Source organism: Agelaius tricolor, unplaced genomic scaffold (genome assembly GCF_023055355.1).
Source record: "Agelaius tricolor isolate 1412-34295 unplaced genomic scaffold, bAgeTri1.0.p SCAF_3, whole genome shotgun sequence".
Lineage (NCBI taxonomy): Eukaryota > Metazoa > Chordata > Aves > Passeriformes > Icteridae > Agelaius > Agelaius tricolor.
The window spans coordinates 11,719,677-11,743,172 of NW_027269263.1; the positions used below are offsets into that span (position 1 = coordinate 11,719,677).

Genomic DNA, 23,496 nt, shown 5'->3' on the forward strand with positions numbered 1-23,496 from the left:
AGGCTGATGTACTGAGAGGAAAAACAAATCCTCTGAGCTCGCTCACAAGGTAAGTGACAGAGCAGAGAATGGGATGCCACTCTTTGACTCAGTGCCCTGTTCACAAGTCCATCTGATAATGGCAAATCACCTGAAAGGAGTTCTCAAAAATGGAGACAATGGCCAGGGAATTCTTTCCAGTTATTACTGTGAAGACTGTGGTAGAAAATATTTCCTCCCTTTTAAATCAAGAGACAATTTACGCTCATGTCATTTAGAATTTGGAAAGATCTCCCATCATGTGTCCTTGGAGAATAATCCTCAGAAATACTGAAGAGGAGGATGATGTATATCAGGCTGCAATACACACTGATCAATGCTGCCTTCCAGTGATTAAACACAAAAATTTCTTGTCTGGCTCTAACACATCAATTGAAATATCGTTTCACTCTACCAAATATACCTCTGGACTTAATTTAAAACTTGGGGGGTTTTTCTTTGTTGAAATTCACTACATATTAAAAACCTTTGGTCCACTTCAACCTCCCCACATGTCCAAACCTTACTTCCATCATACCTCAGATTTGAGAAATACCTTTTTCTCTTTTATCAGTTACTACAGGTGGTCAGTTCAGTCTCCTCCCAATCACAGATGTCTTCCACTCACTATCATGTCCTTCTCCCCACATGACACAAAGTTTCCTCCCTTCTCCAATCAAAGTGTGAAGTAAAGCAGCAATACCAGTCTGAAAGGCTGCAAACAGCTAAGAAATGAAACTGACCAAAAATCTAAACCATAACCATGGAAGTAAACTACAAAAAAACCACACACAATTAAAACCCTAAATATTTAATCAATGTTTACCAATTTATAGCAACTCCTGCAGTATTTATGTGTAGGGATCGCATGAGGTCAAAGGAGTGAATGTTTGCTACTCCTTTACCAGGGTGATCCATGATCCAAGTCATCATTGGATCATGGATCACCCTGGTAAAGGAGTAGCAGACAATTGGCTGAGGAAGGGCAAGCTGTGGTTGTTGGACTTGGGGTTCAGGGGGCTTTTTTGGCAGGGATTGTTGCTGTTGCTTTTTCTAAGTACAGTTTTCAAAGGCGTTTGATTTAGCTGATGTGCTTAACCCTTCACTTATGTGACTGATCCTTCAGATTTCTACTGAACAGCAGTGGTGATTCACAACAGGCATTTTTACTGGCTAGCTGAATCAGCACCTGGGTTTGCTGGAATGAAGGAATAAGGTATTCTCCAAAACACTTCCAAGAGGATTCTCTGCAAGCTTTCAAACTGCAGACCCTCATAGTGAATCTAATCCAGCTTCCTGCAACACAGCCTGCAAAATTTCCCTTTAAACTCTGAATGCAATGCCTGGAGTTCAAGAACAGCAGGCAATCTAAAAATCAATTCTGTTTTGATATAGAAAACAAAGATAAACATAAGCTACATTCATCAAAACAGAAGTTATCTTCAACTAAAAGCTGCTTGGGTGGCTGGTGCCTTGATAATGCAATGTATCAACCTCTTTACCAATAGCCAAGTGTAAAATCTTCTGTATGCTTTGCTTTAATTGAGACATTTGTGAGACCTACTGGCTTATGCTCATCTTTTTAGCTCTTACCAGTGCATAACCACATGGAAGGTATGTGGGGATGGTTCAGGGGAGGTACAGACTTGCAGTAGTAAACACAGAGAGGGTGGCCAAACCCTGGAACAGTCTTCCTAGAGAGGTGGTTGATGCCCCATGCTTGCCAGTGTTTAAAAGAGATTTGGACAATGCCCTCAACAATCTGGTTTAACTTTTGGCCAGCCCTAGAGTGGTTCAGCCCAGAAACATAAAGAGCAAGACAAGGGGTGGAAACATGGTCACCATGTCTACACACTAGCTTGGGCTCAGAAGAAATCTAATCATAGCTACAAAGAGCTGTGACCAAAGATTTCAGTTACCTACTCTGCAGATGCAGACAGCTTGATGTGTGTCTTCAGCCTTAAGTTTTGGCCCATCAAACAGAGGCACAATACCCTGCTGTGCTGAAATTAGATCAACATTTGTCAAGAAGGAGGTGGGAAAACATAACCAGCTTCCAAGCTGGAAAATCTGTCCTTTTTTGCTCAAGTCCCCACAAGTTGTCCTGTCTCTGCCTCATGCTTCAGCTCTTTATAGAAGCATATTCCTAATAACTAGCACTAATTCTGATAGCAACAGGATGTCTTATGTTGGTTTAAGGATGGAGAGAGCAACAACAACTAGAGATACTGCTCAAATTAACTGCCAAAAAACCAAACACCTACAGTCCACTCTAAGGCCGCTCTTGGTTCCTTCACAGGTCCATTGGTGACTGGAATGTTGAGGGTATGCACAGGAGCCAAGTGCTGGAGGCCTGACCTGGAGATTGCTTTCCTGCAAATTGAAAAGAAAAAGACAAATAAATTGAGTGTATATATAACAAATATATCTCTCCAACATAACTACCCAACATCCTCCCCAGCCTTCTCCAGAAATCAGAAGAGGCAGCAATGCATTTCATTTCAGCTTCAGTGAAATGGTGCTTGAATGCCATCTCCTGCTAAAGCAGTTTAGGAAAAGAATAAAGCAAACCTGATCACTGGAAATTACTGTTTAATGGAGATCAGTTACTCAGCTGGCACTAAGCTGAAATATCAAATCCAGTGGACTGTCTGTCGTTATGTTTGCCAATGTTAGTGGAGTCCTTATGCATTTCACCTATTCCTTACGCACCAACTCGATCTGTCGAATCAATTTATGCATAATTCCAAATACCATTCATAGGAGAGACAAAATATGAGTTTGTACAAAGAATCAAACCCTTTTTGCTTTTACTTGGCTTACATGCTGGAAAAAGTCATCCATTCAGCATCCAATTACAGAAAACAAGACATGGGGACAACCACCAAAGCGAAGTCATAAACTGCAACCTTCTTTGATCATATCAGAATCCCTCATGGAATTACAGCTTCTTTCCACTTAAATTTCTATTTCAGTTCTATCTTTCTGGCCCAAAGTAATTTTTACAGCTCTTGAGGCACAGATGTGACCTACCTCAGAAGTCATAGGTGGTGGTCAGAAACACTTCTGAAGCTGGCTCCACAGTGCTGAGGGGACATGCTCCCTGCCTGTCTCCCTTCAGACACCCGGCCCTGACAGAGCTGCCTCACCAGTGAGCCCTCAGGTGAAAGCACAGAATGCTGCCAATAAAAAGCTCAGCTGCACCTAAACAGTGTATTTCCTACAGCTCCCCGACACTATTGCATTGTATGTATTAGAACCCGATGGTAGTGGCCAAAATAATCTTACAGCTTCAGCTGCAGTGATTCAGAAGAGGACAAATATAATCTCAGAGAGATATCTCCCTTTGTAAGCCAAACACACACATCCTCCACAAAGTAAAATGACAGGCTGTTTGTGTAAAGTGCATTTTTGTGATACCGCTCCCACAGCGCTGCAGCTATTTATAGCATCTCCTAATCTTACCACTGTCCCAAGGCAATAAAGGTCAATTGAGCCAGTGGAGACAATCCAGGTCAGCCATATGCTAAATAAATCTTTTCATTGTCCTGAAAATATACAGTGCCATATATATCTGCAGTAAAGGAGCTTGGAAGCCTCACTGCTCGCAGTGCTTGTCTGGAAAAATCAATGGAACTGAAGTAGCATCTCTTAAACCCCCTTTCTTGTGGGCAGCATGAACAACTCAGAACATTAACATCAGTCTCTGATCATCCAATACCCTCCTTCTACTTAATGTGGGCAAGACTTTGACGTTAAGGGGTTTTTCTTCCCAAAATATTTTGTATTTGATAAAAAAGGGGAAGAAGCCCAAGAAAAACACTTTTACCATCTGGCAATATATCAGGAGGGAACAATTTAGCAAGAAAGATTTTATGCCAAATATATAAGCACAACATAAGCTACACATCTCAATAACTGGAATAAAGCCTTAGAGAAATAAGTTACAAGAAACTAAAGAAATGGTTTTTAAATATATTTTTCAAGAAAACTTCCCAATATTTGGCAGTTTCTTTCCACGCTGTCTTCTGTATCAATGTAGTTATTCAGGCTTCCTAAACACAGGAGTACATTCTTGTGTCTATTTGTGGTTCATAACATCTTCGTTTATTTGGGTGGAAAGAAGGCAGTATCACTTTTTCCACTCTGCATCACTGACAGAGGTAAAGCAAACCTACTTAGGCCTGTCCTCACAACAGAGGAAGGTAAATATGTGTAACGAGTGCTTGCAGACATCTCAGCACCAAGCCTCAGATACTATTTCAAGTCAGAATTAGAGATGTGCGAACCTCCCACAGGAGAACCTGAGACTTGGCCCACATTTCTTTAAGAGGAAGCTGAGGCTGATGAGCCTTTTTGGGGGAGACCTGGCATGGTCTTGTGCCAACAGCCTGCCCTTCCTCTGCATGCCAAGTTGGATTTCTGGTTTGTCTAGAAAGTACACATATACAAAACACAGGCATGACAATAATGCCTTTTTTTTTCCTGGTGCATTTTAACATAAAAGCCTTAAAATGATCTCAGGGATTGCACACTTGCATGAACCAGCTAGAAGTGACCCTTAGGCCCAGGAAGAAGCTAAAAAATATCTACTTTTGCAGTTTCTTGCCAGAATTTTCTCTCTGAGTGAAGACCAAGTGTCAAAGCACACTGTATGCACTGCAGAAGCCTTTCCATTAAAAAAGGAGGGCAAGCTAAAGAGCAAACACATGGCCTTCTAATAAATGTAGACAGACAGACAAGAGACAGAAAAAGGGGGGAAAGGGAAGGTAGCATGAATCTGATAGCAGAGCAGATGCTGAGTATCCAGGTGAACATATCTCATATTACTCTGACAAATTACACCACCTGGCACTTTTCCAATACCAAGGTAACATGATTGGCTTTTAGTTATCTTTCCCAGAAATTTCATCTCCACTGTACTGAGTGCATGAATGAAAACACAGGCTTGACAGTCAGCCTTTCCCATAGAAGTAATCACTGCTCCCTGATAAGAGACAGACAGAAAACGTGAATCTGTGGTCTCATCACATATTCCATTCTTCAGACTCCGAAGAGCACAACTTTGCTAAAATGGGCACAGCCAGCCCAGTTGCTGATGTAGTAGCCAACAGCTAGGAAATATTTCATCATAAATAATGAGCTGTATTTTGATAACTGCTTTTTCACATCCAGTAATCAGTTATTTGTAGTAGATCTTATTAAGTGTTAGACTTAGCTAACACACCACCGTTGAGAACAGGCATGGGTACACATAAATGCCTATGTCACTAAATACACAACTAACAAAAATATCTGATACAAATTCCATAGTTGATACAACTGAGAAAACTCTTTAACTGTCTTAAAAACCAAAAGAATCAGACATTCAAGTACACTGACTTTTTTATTTTTTAAAAGCATTACATTTGCATTTTGCTGGAAAGTCAGGCGAGACTCAACCTACTTATTAGATCAAAGGATACATATTTGATCAGGGGAGATTTGAGCTTATATCCCAGCCTTTGGCTTTATTGAGCATTTTCCTCCACTGAAGGCATATAAATATCCTCCAATGAGTTCCTTGGGCTGAACAATTTTACCTGAACCTTCAAAGAGCACAACAATTAGTCAATAGTACGCAACTTACTTAAGTGCTAGTAAAAAAGCTATTTGGAATAGAAAAAGTGACTGTTGCATGTGGTTAACAGCTTTGACTGTCAATTTAGTTGTCACTGGTGTTGGAATGACTGCCTTTCCAAGGCTGGGGTTATCATCCTCCTTTGTATATGAGCATTACCATTGGGGTAGTCTCTCAGCTGCAAAGTTGAAAGAATATAAAAATGCAGAGAGACTGGCTCCCACAGATCCTACGGCTAGGACGTCTGCCAGGAAAGATGTTTTTACCTAGATATTTACAGAGAAAGGGACAATCATTTGTATAATGATGTTTAAGTTACAATAGCCCTGAATTTCTTTGAATATTCAATGTGGGTAAACTGTACACCTGCCAGCCTTCAGCTTTGCCAACTATAGCTCTAAAAGTCCTGTACAAGGCCAGACAGCACCTGTATGCTTTATGAACAAATTATATGTTCCTGTGTTTATTTGGAGGTGGCTTTCACTCCTGCAATTTGGTGCTTATGAATGTTGTAAACAAAATGTACTGGCCAATCTCTGGCATTATTTAAGTTTTCCCCATGCATCTCTGCTGACTGTACCAGGAGCCTGAAACCCATTGTTCCCAGCTTGCCTTCTGGGCACGTATTTTCCTCATTTTTAGCTAACTACTGGGCAGTGATTATTTCACTGAAACATCAATTCCCAGATTTTTTTTTGCATTTGCTGTGAAAGGAGCCAACTTCAGCCAAATTAAATAATCTGTCTGGTGCACCAACCCATTCCTGACAGTAGCCAGTAGCAGGTGTTTAGAGAAGGACTGGCACAAATTGGGTGATCCTTCCCCTGATATACTCCAGTCACAGTTTCCAGTAATCAGTAGTTTAAGGACTTCCTGAGCTGGAGGCTGCTTCCAGACCTTTGCACTTAATAGCCTGTAATGGCTTTTTACTCTAGGAATGTGTTGGTCCTTCCCTGAATCCATTTATAGTCTTGGTCTCCACAGCAGGCTATGTAATAAGTTCCACAATTTAATTATGGGCAATGTAAAGTACTTCCTTCTGTCTGTTTTTAAAATCCTGTCTGATAATTCAATTGCTGTATCACGTTGTAAGTAACAGCGAGTAATCATTTGCCTCTCTACACCTTCTGTGATTTTATGAATCTACTGATATACCTCTTAAATCACCACAACCCAAAGTGGAAGCACCCTAGACAACTTAGATTTCTGCTAATCCTGAATCTGTTCTATCTTTATCGATCTGCATCTCAATTATGGGTTTTTTTGATGTACAATTGTCAGAACTAGAAAAAAAATTCAACATCTGGCTGCACCCAAATGGTGGTGTCATCACACTTTCTGCACTGCTCTCTTTAATTATCCAAAGATCCCTTTCCTGAGTGTTAATTGATAATATGAAGTCCAAACTTGATAGCTTTTTAATCCTGCACATGCATTATTCTGCCTTCACCAATCTCACATTTCGACTACAATCTGCTTCAGAGTCATTCAGCATCATGAGATCCTTCTGAAAATTTCTGCAATCAGCCCATGCCCACTCTAATTGTGCAAAATAAGCTTTACCCCCTTTCATTTTGCTTCCAGTGAGCAGCACTACTCCCATCACTGGTCCCTAGTGGTCCTCACCAGTAAACACCCAGGCAAACCCTGAACACCACCTTATTGCTTGATACCCTTAAACAGTTGTTTAGCCATGAGGACACCATGCCTTCCACCCCTGGTTTCTGTACCAGAAGCTGTATCTTTTACCCCATCAAAGCTTTCTGGAAGCCCACAAGGGCTCCCCTTGGCCAAGACCATCCCAGTTGACAGGCCTCATGCCTCTGTCACAGCAACCTCTGCAGGATTCACAGGTCCTGGTATGGAGAGAGCTGTGCTGGCTCTCCTCCAGGACATCACATTCAGCAGTTCATTTACTAACTCCGCATCTTAGCAGCAGCTTTACCAGTTTCTCTGATTAAAATTTGCTGCTGGGTTGCCCCCTCAGCACTCTGTGCATCCATGTGACCACCCCATTCCTTTAGGAGTAGAGCTCACTTAACAGAGGATTTATAAAGCCTTCTCAGCAGTTTCTTATTTGAATTCTACCAGAATACTTAGCAAAATCAAACTTTAGTGATTAGTTACTGCCCCTTTTGTGATCCTAAGTCTCCTACATTAACCTTCCCATTTTCCCTAGGTTTGTCTGCACAAGTAGCAGCTCAGCCTAGGACACTCTCAAGCACCCTCGGCAATGAACATTGATGCAAAAAATTCAATTAGCACAGAAAGAAACAGACCTTTCAAAAGTCTTCATGAAATGCTTTCCTAAGCATCTGCCACTCCCTGCTGCCCAGGGAACCAGTGTATGGAAAAGCCAAGATTCGGGTAATTTCCTAGCCAGTCAACATCCACATCATCAATACCCCAAACAAACCTTTCCTGCCTCTCTCCACCCCTCACCACACAGAGCTGTCTGAAAAAAGGTGCATGGAAACTGGTACATTTCCATGAAACACTGCAGCTCTAGGCAGTTTTGCTCTCAGCCTCAAGCCCAGCCTTCCCTGTACCTGGAGCAGCTCATGGTCCACTAGAGACTGACCTGAAGAAAGTGAAAAAAATTCCCACTAGGACAATCTTCCCAAGTGCCTCCAACAGCAACCACAGAGCTGTAACACAGTGCATCAATTCCCTGGTAAGTTCTGCTAGGAACATTTGGATCTACCACATCAATGAGCACTTTATTCAGCTTGTATTGAGCAGGTGCAAGACCAAACAGAGCCAACAAGCCTTCCAACAAAAGGAATTATGAGGCAAAGCAAAGGGAGCAGAAAAGAACTGCAGAAAGTTGGATCAGGGTAACAGAGGAAATGCCTCTATGACACAATGATGTCTTTTCTGCATCAACACTGCAGTTCACAGGCATTTCTGTATCATGCACATTCTTTAAAAGGAAGCCTTTTGATATTCTTTCCCCTCAGATTCTGGGTACAAGAATGGCAGGTTACTTTTCCTATCCCAAAAGAATAAAATGGATTCATGGAACAGGTTGTGTGTTACAAGAGGCATTCACAAGTTGTGGCATGAATATGTTTGCAGTTTCTTCAGTGTAGACATGCAAATCATCACTGCCCTGCAGTTATACTTGGAGCTTGATTTAGTGTCAAAACAGTGCAAGTCCAAATGCCAAAGATCTCTACTATATATTTTTTCTCTTCTCTGCTTCACTTGACCAGTAGGCATATATTAAGCACCAAATTTTACCTTTTGGAAAGCAATTTATGGTTTCAATTTAATCCTGAACTGTGCTAAATTATTCAACCCCTTAAATCTTATCTTCCATCAGGAGTTCATCTTCTCAGAAGCCAGAGAAAACACACAGTTTTGTGTCAGCTCCTATCAAGGTGACCAATATATCTTGTCCCAGATCTATAAGTCACTTCAGAGTCTCTATTGCACTAAAATCAGGGTGACTTTGTTCCTGCATGCCTTCATTGGCCAGGCCCTGGATCCAGCTCATTCCCCTGGAAACTGTAACAATCCTTATCTGCAATGTGAAAACTGAATATGGCTCAGATTCAAGATGTGGATAATTAATAAGATAATTATAAGAAAAAGTCAAAGTCATGAGGAATTCTCTCTGAGCTCCTATCAGAGCTCAGATTTCCATATATCAATGGTTAGCACCCATTTCTTCCTCCTCACCTGCTCACTTGAGGGGTTTTTTTGCCTTTCTCCTAATTTATTCTCTAGATTTCTTAGCAAATAGGATAAAACACGAAGGAGACTTATGGTAAAAGGCAACGAAATTTTAGGACCAACAGGACTTCTCCCAATATTTTGTTTAAAATTTCTGAAAATATATGTACAGATAGGATGCTTTCTCTTGCCACAAAAAATGACAGGCGTTGGAGGACTCCTTGTAGTAACAGAAATGCCAGCATTAAGTTTCATGAGGAGGAAAGGGTAAAATGTGATACATTTGGTGATGCAATCAAGATGAAAAGTATTCTCTATCTCTCTAATTTACTGATAAAGAGACTAAAAAATGGGCCTAAGAAAGCTGGGGATAAAAAAAGACACAGGAGCTTTCTTGAACTGATTTATTTTGATATATTTTTGCTTCAGTCAAAATCAATTTGTTTCAGAAAAGGGTTTAAATTTTTTCTAGCCTTTAGCTTTTAAAGCTGTGAATACATCAGATCTGGAAAAGACCTTTTAGGTCATGATATCCAGTCAACTCTATTTCAGGCAAACTTATCATATGTGTGAATTCACAAAGTTAAAGACCCATTTCAAATCTAGCCTGATTGTAGCTTCTTTCTTATTCCTTCTGAGAAGCTATGCTAGATCTCCACCCTCTTCATCATCAAAATCCTTTTTTTTTCTTTGTAATTTCCATCCAATATGCATGCCCCTGCACAATCTTCCTTAAATTCACATTATTAGGATTTTCACATTTCATCCAAAGAGTTAAAGTTGAACTGACAACCAATGATTTTTTGTGATGCTTCTACAGAATAAAAGGCAGCTGAAAGTTTTGATCCAGAAATCTTTAAACCTTTGGATCAAAATCCTTTGAGTGAGTTTATGTAGGGCAGAGATGTGCAGAGGGAGTTGGAAGCTCACATTTCAAAGATTCTGGAATCAATCGAGTAACCAAGATGATAAAATTTAATCACTGTCTTTCCAAGCAAACAACAAGAAATGCTCTAGGGAACTCTGAGCATAAATGATTTCCAGCTGCATCACAGACTGGACATCAGCATTAGAGAAGATTGATACAGTTTTTTACTTTTTCAGAAAGCAAAAGAAGTCTGAATGGGAATCATTTTCATACATTTCATCCAGACAAAAATCATGGGATACGCAGGACCTGCAATCTGTAGTTCAAGTACAGACAAACAGTGGTGACAGCAAATTGGATGGACATGACTATGGTATGATTGTGATTATTTTTAAAATAATATTGCAAAATAAAAAAAAAGAGTTCAGATATTCTATGTTATCACTCTGTCAACCAGCTAAAAAAAATTAAGTTTTTTTTTCAGGATACTTCTTGGTGGCATCAGTCAATATTCATTTGATCTGGAAGATAAAGAGAAGGAAAACAAAACAAGACAGGGAGGAAGGGGGGGAATTTAGAGCAGCATTTAAGCATTAGCCTTGGAAATGTTTTCTTGCCTTTCAGATACTAGCACATGCTTTCTAAAATAACTTAATTTAAGGTAATTTCTATATCAGACCAGGATCCTTTGTTGGCATAAGCTATTTACACAAGCTGAAATGTCATTATGAGTCAAGGACTATATAGCCTCACATAAACTATACAATAAACTACTATGTTTTTCTTTTTTTCTACAAATCCAATGCATGCCTTGCAGTTTTGCAATGTAAGCTTCAGATAGTTGTTTCAAATATGGATTTTTTGGAACTTTTCCATGCCAATGAATCATTGAGTGTTCTTTTCTTTCTTTGTGCAATGTCTTTTCCTTGAAAATGGAAACACTAAAAATTGTGATTGTCCATTTCCACATTTTTCCCAGTATAAGATTTCATTTAGCATGCAAGGGTCTCATAGGGGTTAAAAATAAAAGTATTCCATTTCTGAGTATGCAAAAAAAAACTTGACAAGTTAAAGGAGATTCATTCTTACTCACTAGACAAAAATAATTTCACAGTTTGTAGACAGTGGATTTAAGCAAAAAAAGAATATTATAGGGGATGCCAGAACAAATTTATTACCAAGTATTGATATAGGAATCAAATTTTCTTCTTTCCAGATATATAAACACCTAGGACTCAAGGAAAGACCCAGAATAAAAGTAAGCTTTAAAACAATCCAAAACAACCATTTTTTTTCTTAACAAAAGATTTTGCAAGCACACAGGACAGAGAAATACCCTCTCTTCTGAAAAGTGAGTTAGACTTTGACACTGCTAACACAGAGTCTAGAGAGCAGAGCAGGGAAGGGAGTTCAGGCTTTGCCTGCACAGTTCATGGGAAAAGAAAAGCCAAAAAAAGAGAAGTGAAAGAAAAAAAGCCTACATTTACTTTTCATTAGTGTGACACTCGAGAAAGACAGATAAAAACATAACACTAGCATTCACTAACCAAATAAATTTTTTATTTTCTCCCTAAGGAAGGAAGTCCAGCAACTGAGATAAGACAAGGGTTTTCTCCCCTACTTCCACTCCCCAGGATCTTATAAGATTCAAAAAGCAATGCAAAAAAAAACAAACCAACAAGTATCTTTTTCTTTTCATTCCTCACCACAAAGACTGCACAGTTTGATGGCATCTTCTGCTGTGCCTAAAATATTGTTTTGAGCACCTGGGACAAGAGGCCCTTAATGCCTCAGAGCCTGGTAGCTGCCAGGTGAGACAAGCACCACCATGCTCCAAGCACCTGCACCTTCATCTTCTCCAACATTCCCAACTTTCTGCCTTTCCCTCTGGCATGGTTTTTATGCACCCATCCCAAGGAAGCAGAGGTGTGTCCACTACTTTCAATTCCTTCCATTTGAGGCCAACTGAAAGAGCTCAGCAGAAGGTGGAGAAAGAGAATTTACTGCAGTAAGTGAATGGCAGATGAAAACAAAGCATCAGTTCCCCACAGCGAGCCTGTGTAGAAACCCATCCCTGCAGGACCCCATCCCAAGCTCAGATTCTAATCAAAAGGTTTTGATTAATTTTAACAAGTTTTAGGATCAAAGAACAGAGGCTTAGGGATAAAATTTCATCCAAAAAAAAAGCCTTAAACCAGGAATGAAGGATGTGTGTAGAAAATACAATAAATTACCAGCTTCCTCTCTCCTCATCAGAAGCAACTGTATGGCAATACAGAAATGAGGAAAAAGTCTTGTCTCCTGACAAGAGTCTCTCTCTCCCCTCAGTCCACAGAAAGCAAAAAACTTAAGAAACAGTTTAAAAATAACTTCTGAAACTGGAAGAGAATCTGACTGATGCTGGGGTCCTACTCACAGAATATGCTGAGTTGGAAGGTACCCACCAGGACATAGTCCAGCTCCTGGCCCTGCACAGGACACCCTGAGAATGACCCCATGTGCCCAAGAGCACTGTCCAAACACTTCTTGGAGTCTGTCAGGTGCTGTGACCACTTCCCTGAGGAGCCTCTTCCAATGCCCAGCCAGCCTCTGGGTGAAGAACTCTTTACAAATATTCAACCTACATCTCCCCCTGATGCAACTTCAGGCCATTGCCTTGGGTCCAGTCCCTGTCCCAGAGCAGAGATCAGTGCCTGTCCCTCCTGAGGGAGCTGTGACTGCAGTGAGGCCTCCCCTCAGTCTCCTCCAGGCTGAACAGACCCAAGTGCCCTCAGCTGCTCCTCACACGGCCTCCCCTCAAGGCCCCTCACCATCTCTGTGCCCTCCTTTGGACCCTCTCCAATAGTTTCATGTCTTTTTTATATTGTGGCACCCAGAACTGCCCCAGCACTCGAGGTGAGGCTGCCACAGCCCAGAGCAGAGCAGGACAATCCCTCCCTTGCCCCGCTGGCCATGTTGGGCCTGTGCGCCCAGGACAGGGCTGTCCCTCCTGGCTGCCAGGGCATACATCCAGGGTTACCCTATCCCAGGTGCAGAATCCAGCACATTCCCGTGTTGAACTTCACATGAAGTGAACTGGGAGAAGTCAATTTTGCCCTCTGGGTGATTGCCCAGTCCCCTGATTTGTCAAGGTCTCGCTGCAGGGCCTTCCTACCTTCAAAAGGAGTCAACAACTCCTCTAAGTTTGTATCATCTGCAAACTTGCTCAGTGTCCCTTCCAGTCCTGCATCCAAGTCATTTATGAAGGTGCTGAAGAGCACAGGGCCTAGGACAGAGCCTTGTGGAACCCCACTCGTGACAGGTCTCCACCTCATGTCACCCCTTCAAGGTAATCCTTGGTGCCCAGCCCATGAGCCAGTGCTCACCCATTGCAGGGTGTGTTTATCCAGCTGTTTAGCTCTGAATAGAACATGAATTATCTACCCAAAAATACTTATGATTGAAGCTTATTCTTGGTAATCAACTTTGCAGTTAAACACATCTTTTCTTTTTTTTTTTTCAAATCAGATTTTCTGTAACAAACTTTAACATTTCTGCCTGGAGGAGAAATCACACCAGGTTTCACATCAGATTAAGACAACAACATTGCCTGTGTCATGCATTGTTACAGATCTCACCAGAATCACAGTGAGGCCCTTCTCCCTTCACCATGCAGCAGACACTGAATTGTGCTGCAGGGAGAGGCCAAGGCACTCTCAGTCAGGAGAGAGATTACTGCATTCCCTCCCAACCCCAAGGGGCAGCTGTCACAGGGGTCAGCCTAGGTCCCACTCTTGGAATAGGGAAACTTTCAGGGAGATACTGAGGCAGAAAAGTGCAGGCAGTACATCAACTAGTGCAGTGATCTCCATGGCTGAGATGGAAGTGGAGGTTTTTAGCTCAGCTGGTCTAGTTAAACAAATGGAGTTTGAGTTGTGTTTCTTTTCTTTTGGAACCAATTTAAGTTTAAATGTTCATTTTTCTCATAATGTGCCCTTTTCTTTTTTTCATCTAAATTCTGTTAAATTATACATATGTGGTTCTGCTTCCTCCCTGTTGACTCATCAGTTGTATACAAGCAAGCTAAAATAACCTCCACAATACAAAGCACTGTCAAATGCATATAAGAAGCAAACAGCAGGGAGGAAAAGAGACTTATTTTTCTTCTAATTTCTTTTTGGCTACAGTAATACTGGGTGCTGCTTCTCTTGTGCCTATAGAGCTTCAGAAAAGGACAGAGTAAATTGCTGGTCCTCCTTCAGGGTTGGCTAAATCCTCAGACAGAATGACCTGAAAGCTGACCTTGACCTGGATGAGATCTGGACATTAAGCTTATGACAGGACATGCCATATTACTTGGACATTTTTTTAATTTGAAAGAGATTTTGAGTGTAAATCAGAGATTTGTAATGCCACAGTCTTAACTCTTCTGTTGGTGTATTGTTTAGTTGCTGGGGTCAAAATACTGATTTGAATAGAAAGAAAATATTATCTGTTTATGCACTGGTTTCATTATAAAAAAATAAGACCAGTATCTGAGGCTCTTTTTTATCATTGAGCATTAAGAGGTGAAGATAACTGACAGCACAGGAGATGAAAATCCTTTACCACAAAATTACCAGAGCAAAAGGTATCAACTGTACAACCATCCCACCCATTTTTATGCTAGAATAACACTTGCAGCACTGAGAAGGCAGGTCAATCACCAGATTCAATCCAACTTCTACCCCATATTTTCTTAGGATTTTTCAAGAAGGGAGCCATGAATCCAAGTGTCTTAATGCTCTTGCACAGCTCTAACCACATGTCCCCTAAGATATGACTTGTGTGGGAATGCTGAGTCATTTTACTTTGGCACACAACTAAATAGTCATTAAATCATGCTGGTTTCAGGTAGAATTAAATCTAGATTAAAAATCAGCTAGAGGGAACTGCTCATCATGCCTTGAACTGGCACTGTCTCCAGATACAGCACTATTAAAAGAAAGAAAATCCAACTCTGGTGAATTTAAACCAAGTAGCACTTTGCTTGTTTCATTACATCAGCCCCACCAAGCACAGCAAGGTACAGAAATGCAGTAATATATTTTTCTCTCCACATATTTTACTGCTGTATCACCTATTCAAAAAGACACACAGAGAAAACATTTCTTTAGATAGCAACCATCTGTTGGATGAAATCACACCTTGACCACAAAATGACCATTGTTCCATCAAACAGGAGCAAAAATATCCCAGCTGCCTTTTGCTCCAGGCAGATACAGAAGCAGCCAGACCAGGATACCCTTTGGAAGATCACATACGAAATGAAACCTGACCTTTTCTTAGCATGGAAATCCAAACTAACTTAGATCATCTGATCTGAATGGATCACAATATAGATGTAAAAAACTCCAAAGTGCAGGACCAGGTTACTTATAGTTATTCACTAGGCCACTTTCCCAGTACTTAAAAAAGGACTCAGTCACTGGGTGTTATTCTGATTTTGGTACTACATCCACTTTAGAGGCAGGAATAAATTCTCCCCTTTAACTCCATCCTGTATATCCCTTCAATAAAGCCTTCAAGAAAATATTAATGGGCCGTGAAGAGAAGTGAGAGAATAAATATTTTGAGTAGGGTGCTACTGAAATAATATCATTTCCTTCTTTCTAGTGACATTCCTTAGCAGGAGGGAGAGCACAGCTTGGCCAAACCAGCCAGCTTGCTTGGGGACCTGGCCCACAGCATATGAGTCACTGAGGAGGAGGATATCCCACCCCTGTGTGCTACTGCAGCAACCTCCAGCTTCATTCTTCCAGCTGCCTTTACCAGAGAAGAAGGATGTTAAGAAGGGAGAACATGAATAAAAGGCACATAGCAAAAGACAGAGAAATCCTGAAACTTTAAGGGGAGCATGACCAATTTCTGCTCAATCTAGGATTTAAATGTACTTTTTAGGACTGATTTTTGCTGCTCTAAAAGTGAACATGATCATCCCATGCTGATGGTAGGACAGATTCCACATCCTGGCACATCCACATGAGCAACAGAGAAGAGAGGAGCAATGCTCTGCTCCCAAGTCTTGCAAAAAAGTACCTAACTGGTGAAGTTAATATGAACACAAAACCCATCCTTGCTGGCTGCCCTCACAGCAAATTATCTTGACAACTCCACAGGTGATGCTTCTTCCCTACAGCCACATTCGGGCTTTCGAGGCATGAAGTGATACTGAAAGGTTATGAAAAGTTCCTACTGAGAAAAATCCACCAGGGAGGCAATTGCAACTACTCAGTAAGATCCTTCCAGATACAGGCAGGTAACTTCCCTTAAAACAAATACTGCACTAAAGCTCTTGCACAGATAATGTTCTGGGCAACATAAAAGGAAAGAAAAATAAAACTCTTCTGTGGAAAAGCACAGCAGACAGATATGTGTGTATATATACGTGTGTATGTGTGTATATATATATATATATATAAAATAGGTGAAGTACTCTTGCTATTCTTTTGCCCCAGATTTTCTTCTATATATTGTCTGTTCCTGGAGCTGAGCAGGGATGGCCACTTCTGAACATGTAGAGACCAGTAGCTGCCTTGGTGAGATCAAGAGCCCTCATCCCCAACTGGCCAATATGGTGTAACTCCAACTCCAGTGAAATAATACCACTTTGGATCACTTGAGACATTATCCACAAATTAGTTCTTAATAGACTAGCAGTATTATATTAAATCAATTATTTATAAGTAACACCAAGCAAGAACTGAGTGAAAAAAAAATAAATTAGGCATTGTCCGGAAAAATGTAAAAGAGCAAGAAAAACACTCCAATTCCCATTGCTGTTGGGAGGCACAGAAGCAGATAACTCTGTGTATGGTGGGGACTAATACAACATTATAACCCACACCAAATACTTCAGCTTAAATTTTTAGACTATTAATTCTTACTAGTCCAAACAAGAGTGTGAAAATTACTTTCAGTTGATAACATCTTACTGCAATTGGGGCCAAGTCTGTGCCCCTCAGACTACAACAACCTGAAGAAATTGCTAAGGGAGTGCCTACAGGAGACACAGTGCTCTGAAGCCTCTCCTTCACACTCATATGTAAATCAAGTGCAAATTTCCCAATTAGCAGCACTCTAGGAAAAAACTAAGTAACAGTAAAAAGTGTACAATAAAAAAAACTGAAAAATCTACAATGCAGTGAATACCAACTCAGATTCTTACAGGTCCTCCAGAATGTCCCCTTATTTTGTTATTGTAATTGCTTTGTTTTTTAAGACATCTGATTGCAAAAGGCAATAATGAAACCACAGCCCATCCATAATGCAGAAAAGCCTGTCTGAATTTGCAGAGAAACTGATGCAGTAATTTTGGTTATAAAAAGGTCATGATTCAAATGCCAATGGCATTACTTCAACACTGTTGAAAATGCACTGCTAACTAAAGTGTACAAGAGATGAGGATGAATACCTACACAGTCGATTTGAGTGACTGCTCATTTGGGGTAGGCTTTTAAAACAACATTGCTGCTAGCAGCAGTACTGCAAGCCTAATTTTCTTGACAAGTCAGGATTCAGCTTTCTAAACTTGAGAAATGCTGCATTAACTGATGAAGACTGTAATTCCATCTGGGGGAACACAATAAATTTGAGCTTTGTTCTTGTGGTCTAGCATGTCACCAGAAACCTTTGCTGGAGTTACAGAAGTACTACATGCAGACAAGAGTGCATTACCTCATCAATAAAATGTTTCAGGAGCTGTTACAGAAGCAGCAGCAGAAAAACAAAGAGCAATATGAACTCAGGAGAAGCTATTTGTTCTATCTTACGAGTTAATTTGTAATGCCAAAATATACCATCAACTAAAATAACAGTTTATTTATAACTTCATTTTAAGCTCATAAGAAAAAAAAATTCTTTGCAGCACTATAAACTGTGACATTCCATTTCTATAGAGTGGTTCATATTGCAGATTTTGAAATGCATTATAAAACCAGCATTTTGTAGATAGAAACCAAAAGATACATCTTCCTCAGATAGAATTTTTTCCCACAGAGCTCTGGATCTCAGCTTTGATCAGAGCAGCTAATATTTTCAACAGATGCTGAGGATTGGATTTTCTTCTTTTAAAACAAATAAAATGCATTTGCTATCATATCTCATCTGAATGACTTCATCTTAAATTTAGAGCAGTATTTTAATCTTCTAATCTGTACAAGACCTTGCTCTGAGATCATGTTCACTTTAGTGTGTCCACCGTCACTGGCTTGAAATTCAGATGAGAAGGGAAAGCACTAACAATTGTTTACTGAGAAATATTGCTTTGGAGAAGGGAAGGGACTTATTCAACACTTGTGCACATCATCTGTCTCACTAACATTCCAGTCTTCAAAAAGCCTCCTGAAAATTAACTTATTGTTGAATTTATCACACCTAATTGTACAGCTCACCAAGCTCATCCTTCCCCTTAATTTCATCTGACAGGGAGACACTCTAAAGAGTATGAGGCCAGAGCCTACACAGAAGGAACCAGACTAACTAGAAACTTGCAGAAAAACTAGGTTGCCCAAAAGTAAGAATTTAATTTCAGGTGCCCTGAACATTTCCCTGCAATCCCCGCTTTTAGGAATTTCCTCCGTTGCACTGAAGACCAAGTGACAAGACTGGTGCTGCTCCCCCCAGATGGAATATTCCCCCCAAGACACCTACACACCCCTATATCTTCTCATGATTTTTAAGAGCTGCCTGACACTGAAGTAAATGCAAATACACTTGACACCTCTGGTTCAGCTCCATATGTGATGTCCTACATTCGGGGAGCTCAAAGCAAAATTATGTTGCCTCCCTTCACCAGCAAGGTTCAGAAAGGCAAAACATAACTCTTCCAAGGCTGCAATAAAAGAGGAGGAATCAGATGGCAACAAAAATTAAGGCCATTGCTAAATTCAAAGCCCCTCTCTCTTCTCATTTTACTGCTTATAGGTAAATATATCATCCAGGTATCTTGTCACATTTTAAGTTTGATTATCTTGCACTGCTCCTTTGGCACTCTGTCAAGAGACACACATATGTAGTTGTCATTATTCCAAGCAGGTTTTAACATTTGCATTTGCAGAGTTTTCTGAAGGTTATCAGAAAAGAACAAAGTTCAGATGCAGAATAAACTGAAATGTTTTCTATTCAAGAAAACTTTTTTAAAAATCAGAACAGGGATTTGATTCATATGTGGAAAAAATTTGGTGGCTTGTAAGATGAAGCAATGGGATGTATAATGTTAAAAATCTTTGGTTGAACCAGGTTTCATCTAATACCATAACCCTAACATCAACATTGACTCTACTGGTATTTTATCCCTGAGCTTCAGTAACTGTGGTAAATACTGTAGTTTCCCATGCCACTGATTAAGCCTTTTTAAACATATTCTTTACTTTGCCTTTTGTGCATTCCATCTTTCCATGGACTGTTCATGGCACCAAGTACCTTTAAAGTATTTTATTGGTCTTTACAGTAAAATACTGCAAATAACTTATATTATAACAAAGATCAAGGTGGAGAATTCACAGGATCTGAACTCTATTTACTCAATGACATATAGTCATTGCAATATCATGCAACTCGTACTAAATAAGAAACAATATGTACCCACATTAAAACACAAAATATCTGCACAGTTACTGATTTCCTTTGACACTATACAATGCAAAAAAATTATGTCATTTAGACACAAATAAGCCTTGCATCAGGAAATCCATGAACATAATAACAAATCCCAAAGAAAGTTTAGATTCCTTTGTTCATCTACAGCTGAGGAAGAACTAAAACCCCCCATACCTGTTAAGTAGTTTATATTTTCTAGATATGGCTTTCAGGTGATGAAAGTCCCATAGCTTCCCTTAGGAATCTAATCCACAGGCTACCAGACCTCTGGGACAAAGTCCTGGCTGTAGTAAATTAGTCTAGCTCCATTGGCTTCAGGCTAACTAGGTTGATTTTTCACCAGCTGATGTATTTTTACAGCAGTAGAGAGCAGAGCAAAATTAAATGTCATTTTTATAATTGCCCCCCTCATTTAACTCAATCTCTCTTAGAAGACTCCAGCACTGCAGACTTCTATGTTTTAAATGCTTAAACAGGAGGTGAAAATGCTACCCAAGAAATAAGGGTCCTTTAAAACTCCAAAGGCATTTCCCCATGTTTCCATGGAAATGGGGCTTGACTCTTTAACCAAGATGACATTAATGATCATATGCCTGAAGTCACACAAAAGAGAGAAAGAGGACAGAAATTGCCAGCTTCCCCAGAGTGTGTTGATCTGGGGCACAACCTCCCCAGGTAGGGATAGCACTTGATATCCTTTCTGCAATGCAAAACTACTGCAGAAGCAGCTCTCACAGTGTTAGAACAGAGAAGGCTTGGTGCTTTATTTTTAATTTGGCTCAGTAACCATGTTTTCTAACTATAGAAGTAAAACAAATAAATCAATGCCATCATCATCTGAGGGAGGAAGAGGAGGAGGAGGAGAAAGAAAGGGCAGCTTTAATAAAAGTAACACTAAATGTGTTGCTGTGCTCCAGCCCCCTTGCAATGTGTCTGTAGCTGTTTTATCTCACCCTGCCACCCATGGCTGTATGATGAAGACTGGAAAGGATCACTCTAGATTGCTGTGTTGAAGGCTATCACCATCACAGCATGAGCTGACAGCAAACACCAAAGCTTTCCTGAGCAAAGAGTGTGTGCCATGAACAGCAGACCCTGTTGGTGTGAGATGTTGGTCTAATGGTAGTGGAAAGGAAGCAGAGGTGTGACATGACTCATCCAGGTTCCACCTTTTCCATGGCCATGGTTTCCTCAAGATATTCATTGCATCCCTCACCAGTAGATAGCACTGACTCTGTGCTGTGCTGAGACTTTCAGCCTGGCAGATCTGAACCACAGGTGACTTCAGCCATATCTGTTTCTTCATTCTTTTGTGCCAAAGTGTCCTGGTTCTCCATTTGTCCTCACTGCAATACCATCATTTTTTTCAGTGAGCAGAGCTGGAGCCTTGAAAAGGATTCAGTGAAGAATGTGCCAGATCAGTTTGCACAGCGCCCACCCAAAGGCCAAAGAGACATCACACACTACACAGGGGCTCAAGTGTCAAGGAAAATCCCCATACTCTGACCAGAGACACTCCAGTCCACCTTGAGATCCATACATAGAGCAAATAAAGGACAGATCACATACAGACAAGTACATTTGGCAGAGGAAATATCAGCTAAATTATTTTTTTTGGGACATCAAAAAAGGATACCAAAACCCAGTATTTTCTGACTACTTCTATGTAACTGCCTCTACTTTGGATTCTGCTGTTCAGTGCTACTCAGAACATGAATCTCCTGAAGTGTCACCAGGACCAACCCATTAGGAGCTGCTGCTGAACTTTGATTTTTAAGACAGAATTAATAATAATAAAGAAAAATTAACTTTGGATCTGTAAGAAGGCTTGCCAAACAGAAGTCACATTGTGGAAATGAAAATCAGGCCTGATTTATTAATATACTCTTCTAGGCATGCAAAGCCTTAGAGAGACTGCATATAGGAAAAATTATCTATTTTCTTCTTCATCCCAAATTTAGATCCATAAAGGAAAGGGGCTCTTAGATAGTCTGGAAAGCAGAGCAGCCTGTGATCCTTTGCACCATGACAACCACAACACCAGATGCATAAGTCTGGGCAACAGATCTGTGTGGAATATTTTTTCCCCATATATTCTGTACAAGGTGTATGCCCTACCTTACACTAGCTCAGAGCACCAGAAGGTGGAAGGAATGACAAAGGCAATGCTTTTGTGCAGATAAAAATAAAAGATTAGCAAACATTCAAGATGTTTTAGGTTTGTTTAAGCATTAAATTCTTGGTAGATTTAAATGTGAATCAAAACCAGGGAAAATATATGAAAATATATGAAAGAAAAACCCACAAAAAAGACCAGAATTTCCCAAATGGCATAGTGATGCTACACATTATTCTGGAAACAATTATCATTTTTCAAAGCCACATATTTACAGTACATGAATCTCTCATATTAAGAGATGGAATTCAAAGAACAACTTTCAGAGTTATATACATTATATATGTATACAGTACTACCTGAAACAGAGGTTCTAGTGAAAAACTGAAATTTGGGTGACTCATATTACAGCTTTGGTGTTTCCCTTCTTATTTCAAATATGATCAAGTCAAAAACCTCCAAAGAGGTCTAGTCACCCTTCTGATTGTGGATTGACCACCATGCAAGCAGGTGGTCAATCCACAGCCTAAGTCCAGTAATAATGACAGTAAATTAATTATATGGCATTGAATTAAGACTCCCAAGGAACTCTGATGAACTGGAGTGCCTAATGCAGATGAAAAGAACAGTCAGTTGCTTTGTTTTGGTTTAGGTTTTACTATTCAAATACAGCAGTGCTTTGCCAGCTCGGACTCCAAAACTCAGCTTTACGAAAAGACCAGGACTAGAAATAACTCTGTGTTTTGGGTAAACTCAGCGAACGTACAAAATGTAAACACTAAACACAATCTGTGATATTGACTACAGCAAATGTATGAATCATTGTGATGCAGCTACATGTCAATATACTTTATACTGGGATTGCCTTTGAAGCTAATATACTGGTAAATCAATTCAAATGTAACCAGCTGAGTATAAAAACAATCAACTTATTTGGCTTTTGCCACAACAAGTATTCCTGCATTCTCTGAAATTCATTGATTTTTCTAATGGTACCACCAAGGTAGAGAAACAATAGTTTGGCTATTAGAAATTCAAAAGGAAACAAGATGACACTGTTATCTCGTTCAGCTTCCTACAAAAACTTGAGAGCACTGAAGGAAATCTGAGCCGGGCTTTCAGACTCTTACCTGAAGCCAGCAGCCCCACACATTCATTTCTACATCTATTGCTGTTTATTGGTAACAGAACGCTGTGCTAATCTACCAACTAAAAGAAAGTTGATGGGTGGTATTTGCATCTTCTCAAAGCACTACCTAAAGGGAAGAAAAAAGAAAAATTTCACAGAAACAGACAAGACTAAGAATAATATGAAAAGAGATGGCGTGTGGGTGTAAAAACAACTTTACCTTCCCTATTCTTTACTTTTTCTCTCCCCTGTGGTTCTCTAAACATTATATTTACAAGAGGCTTGCTGCTTTTTTCTGGTACAGGATATCTCCAAAATGAATTGTAAAATCACATCTAGGTAACAAAAAAAAAAAATTACCACAGCAATTTATTTTTTAAAGCCAGGTAAAAGGAGGAAAAAACTTGGACTGGCATTGGAAATGGGAATGAGGAGAATAATGGAGATGA

At 40.1% G+C, this 23,496-nt stretch overlaps 1 protein-coding gene across 4 annotated transcripts in view; it reads right to left on the reverse strand.

Moving 5' to 3' along the window:
* The window catches only part of DGKI (diacylglycerol kinase iota), a 209,826-nt gene that overhangs the window by 131,369 nt on the left and 54,961 nt on the right, over positions 1 to 23,496 (reverse strand). For all 4 annotated transcript variants that reach the window (XM_071422458.1, XM_071422461.1, XM_071422459.1 and 1 more), the window contains exon 2: positions 2,283 to 2,391. In XM_071422458.1, coding sequence (XP_071278559.1) covers positions 2,283 to 2,391 — 109 coding nt within the window. The remainder of the gene's footprint in view (positions 1 to 2,282; positions 2,392 to 23,496) is intronic.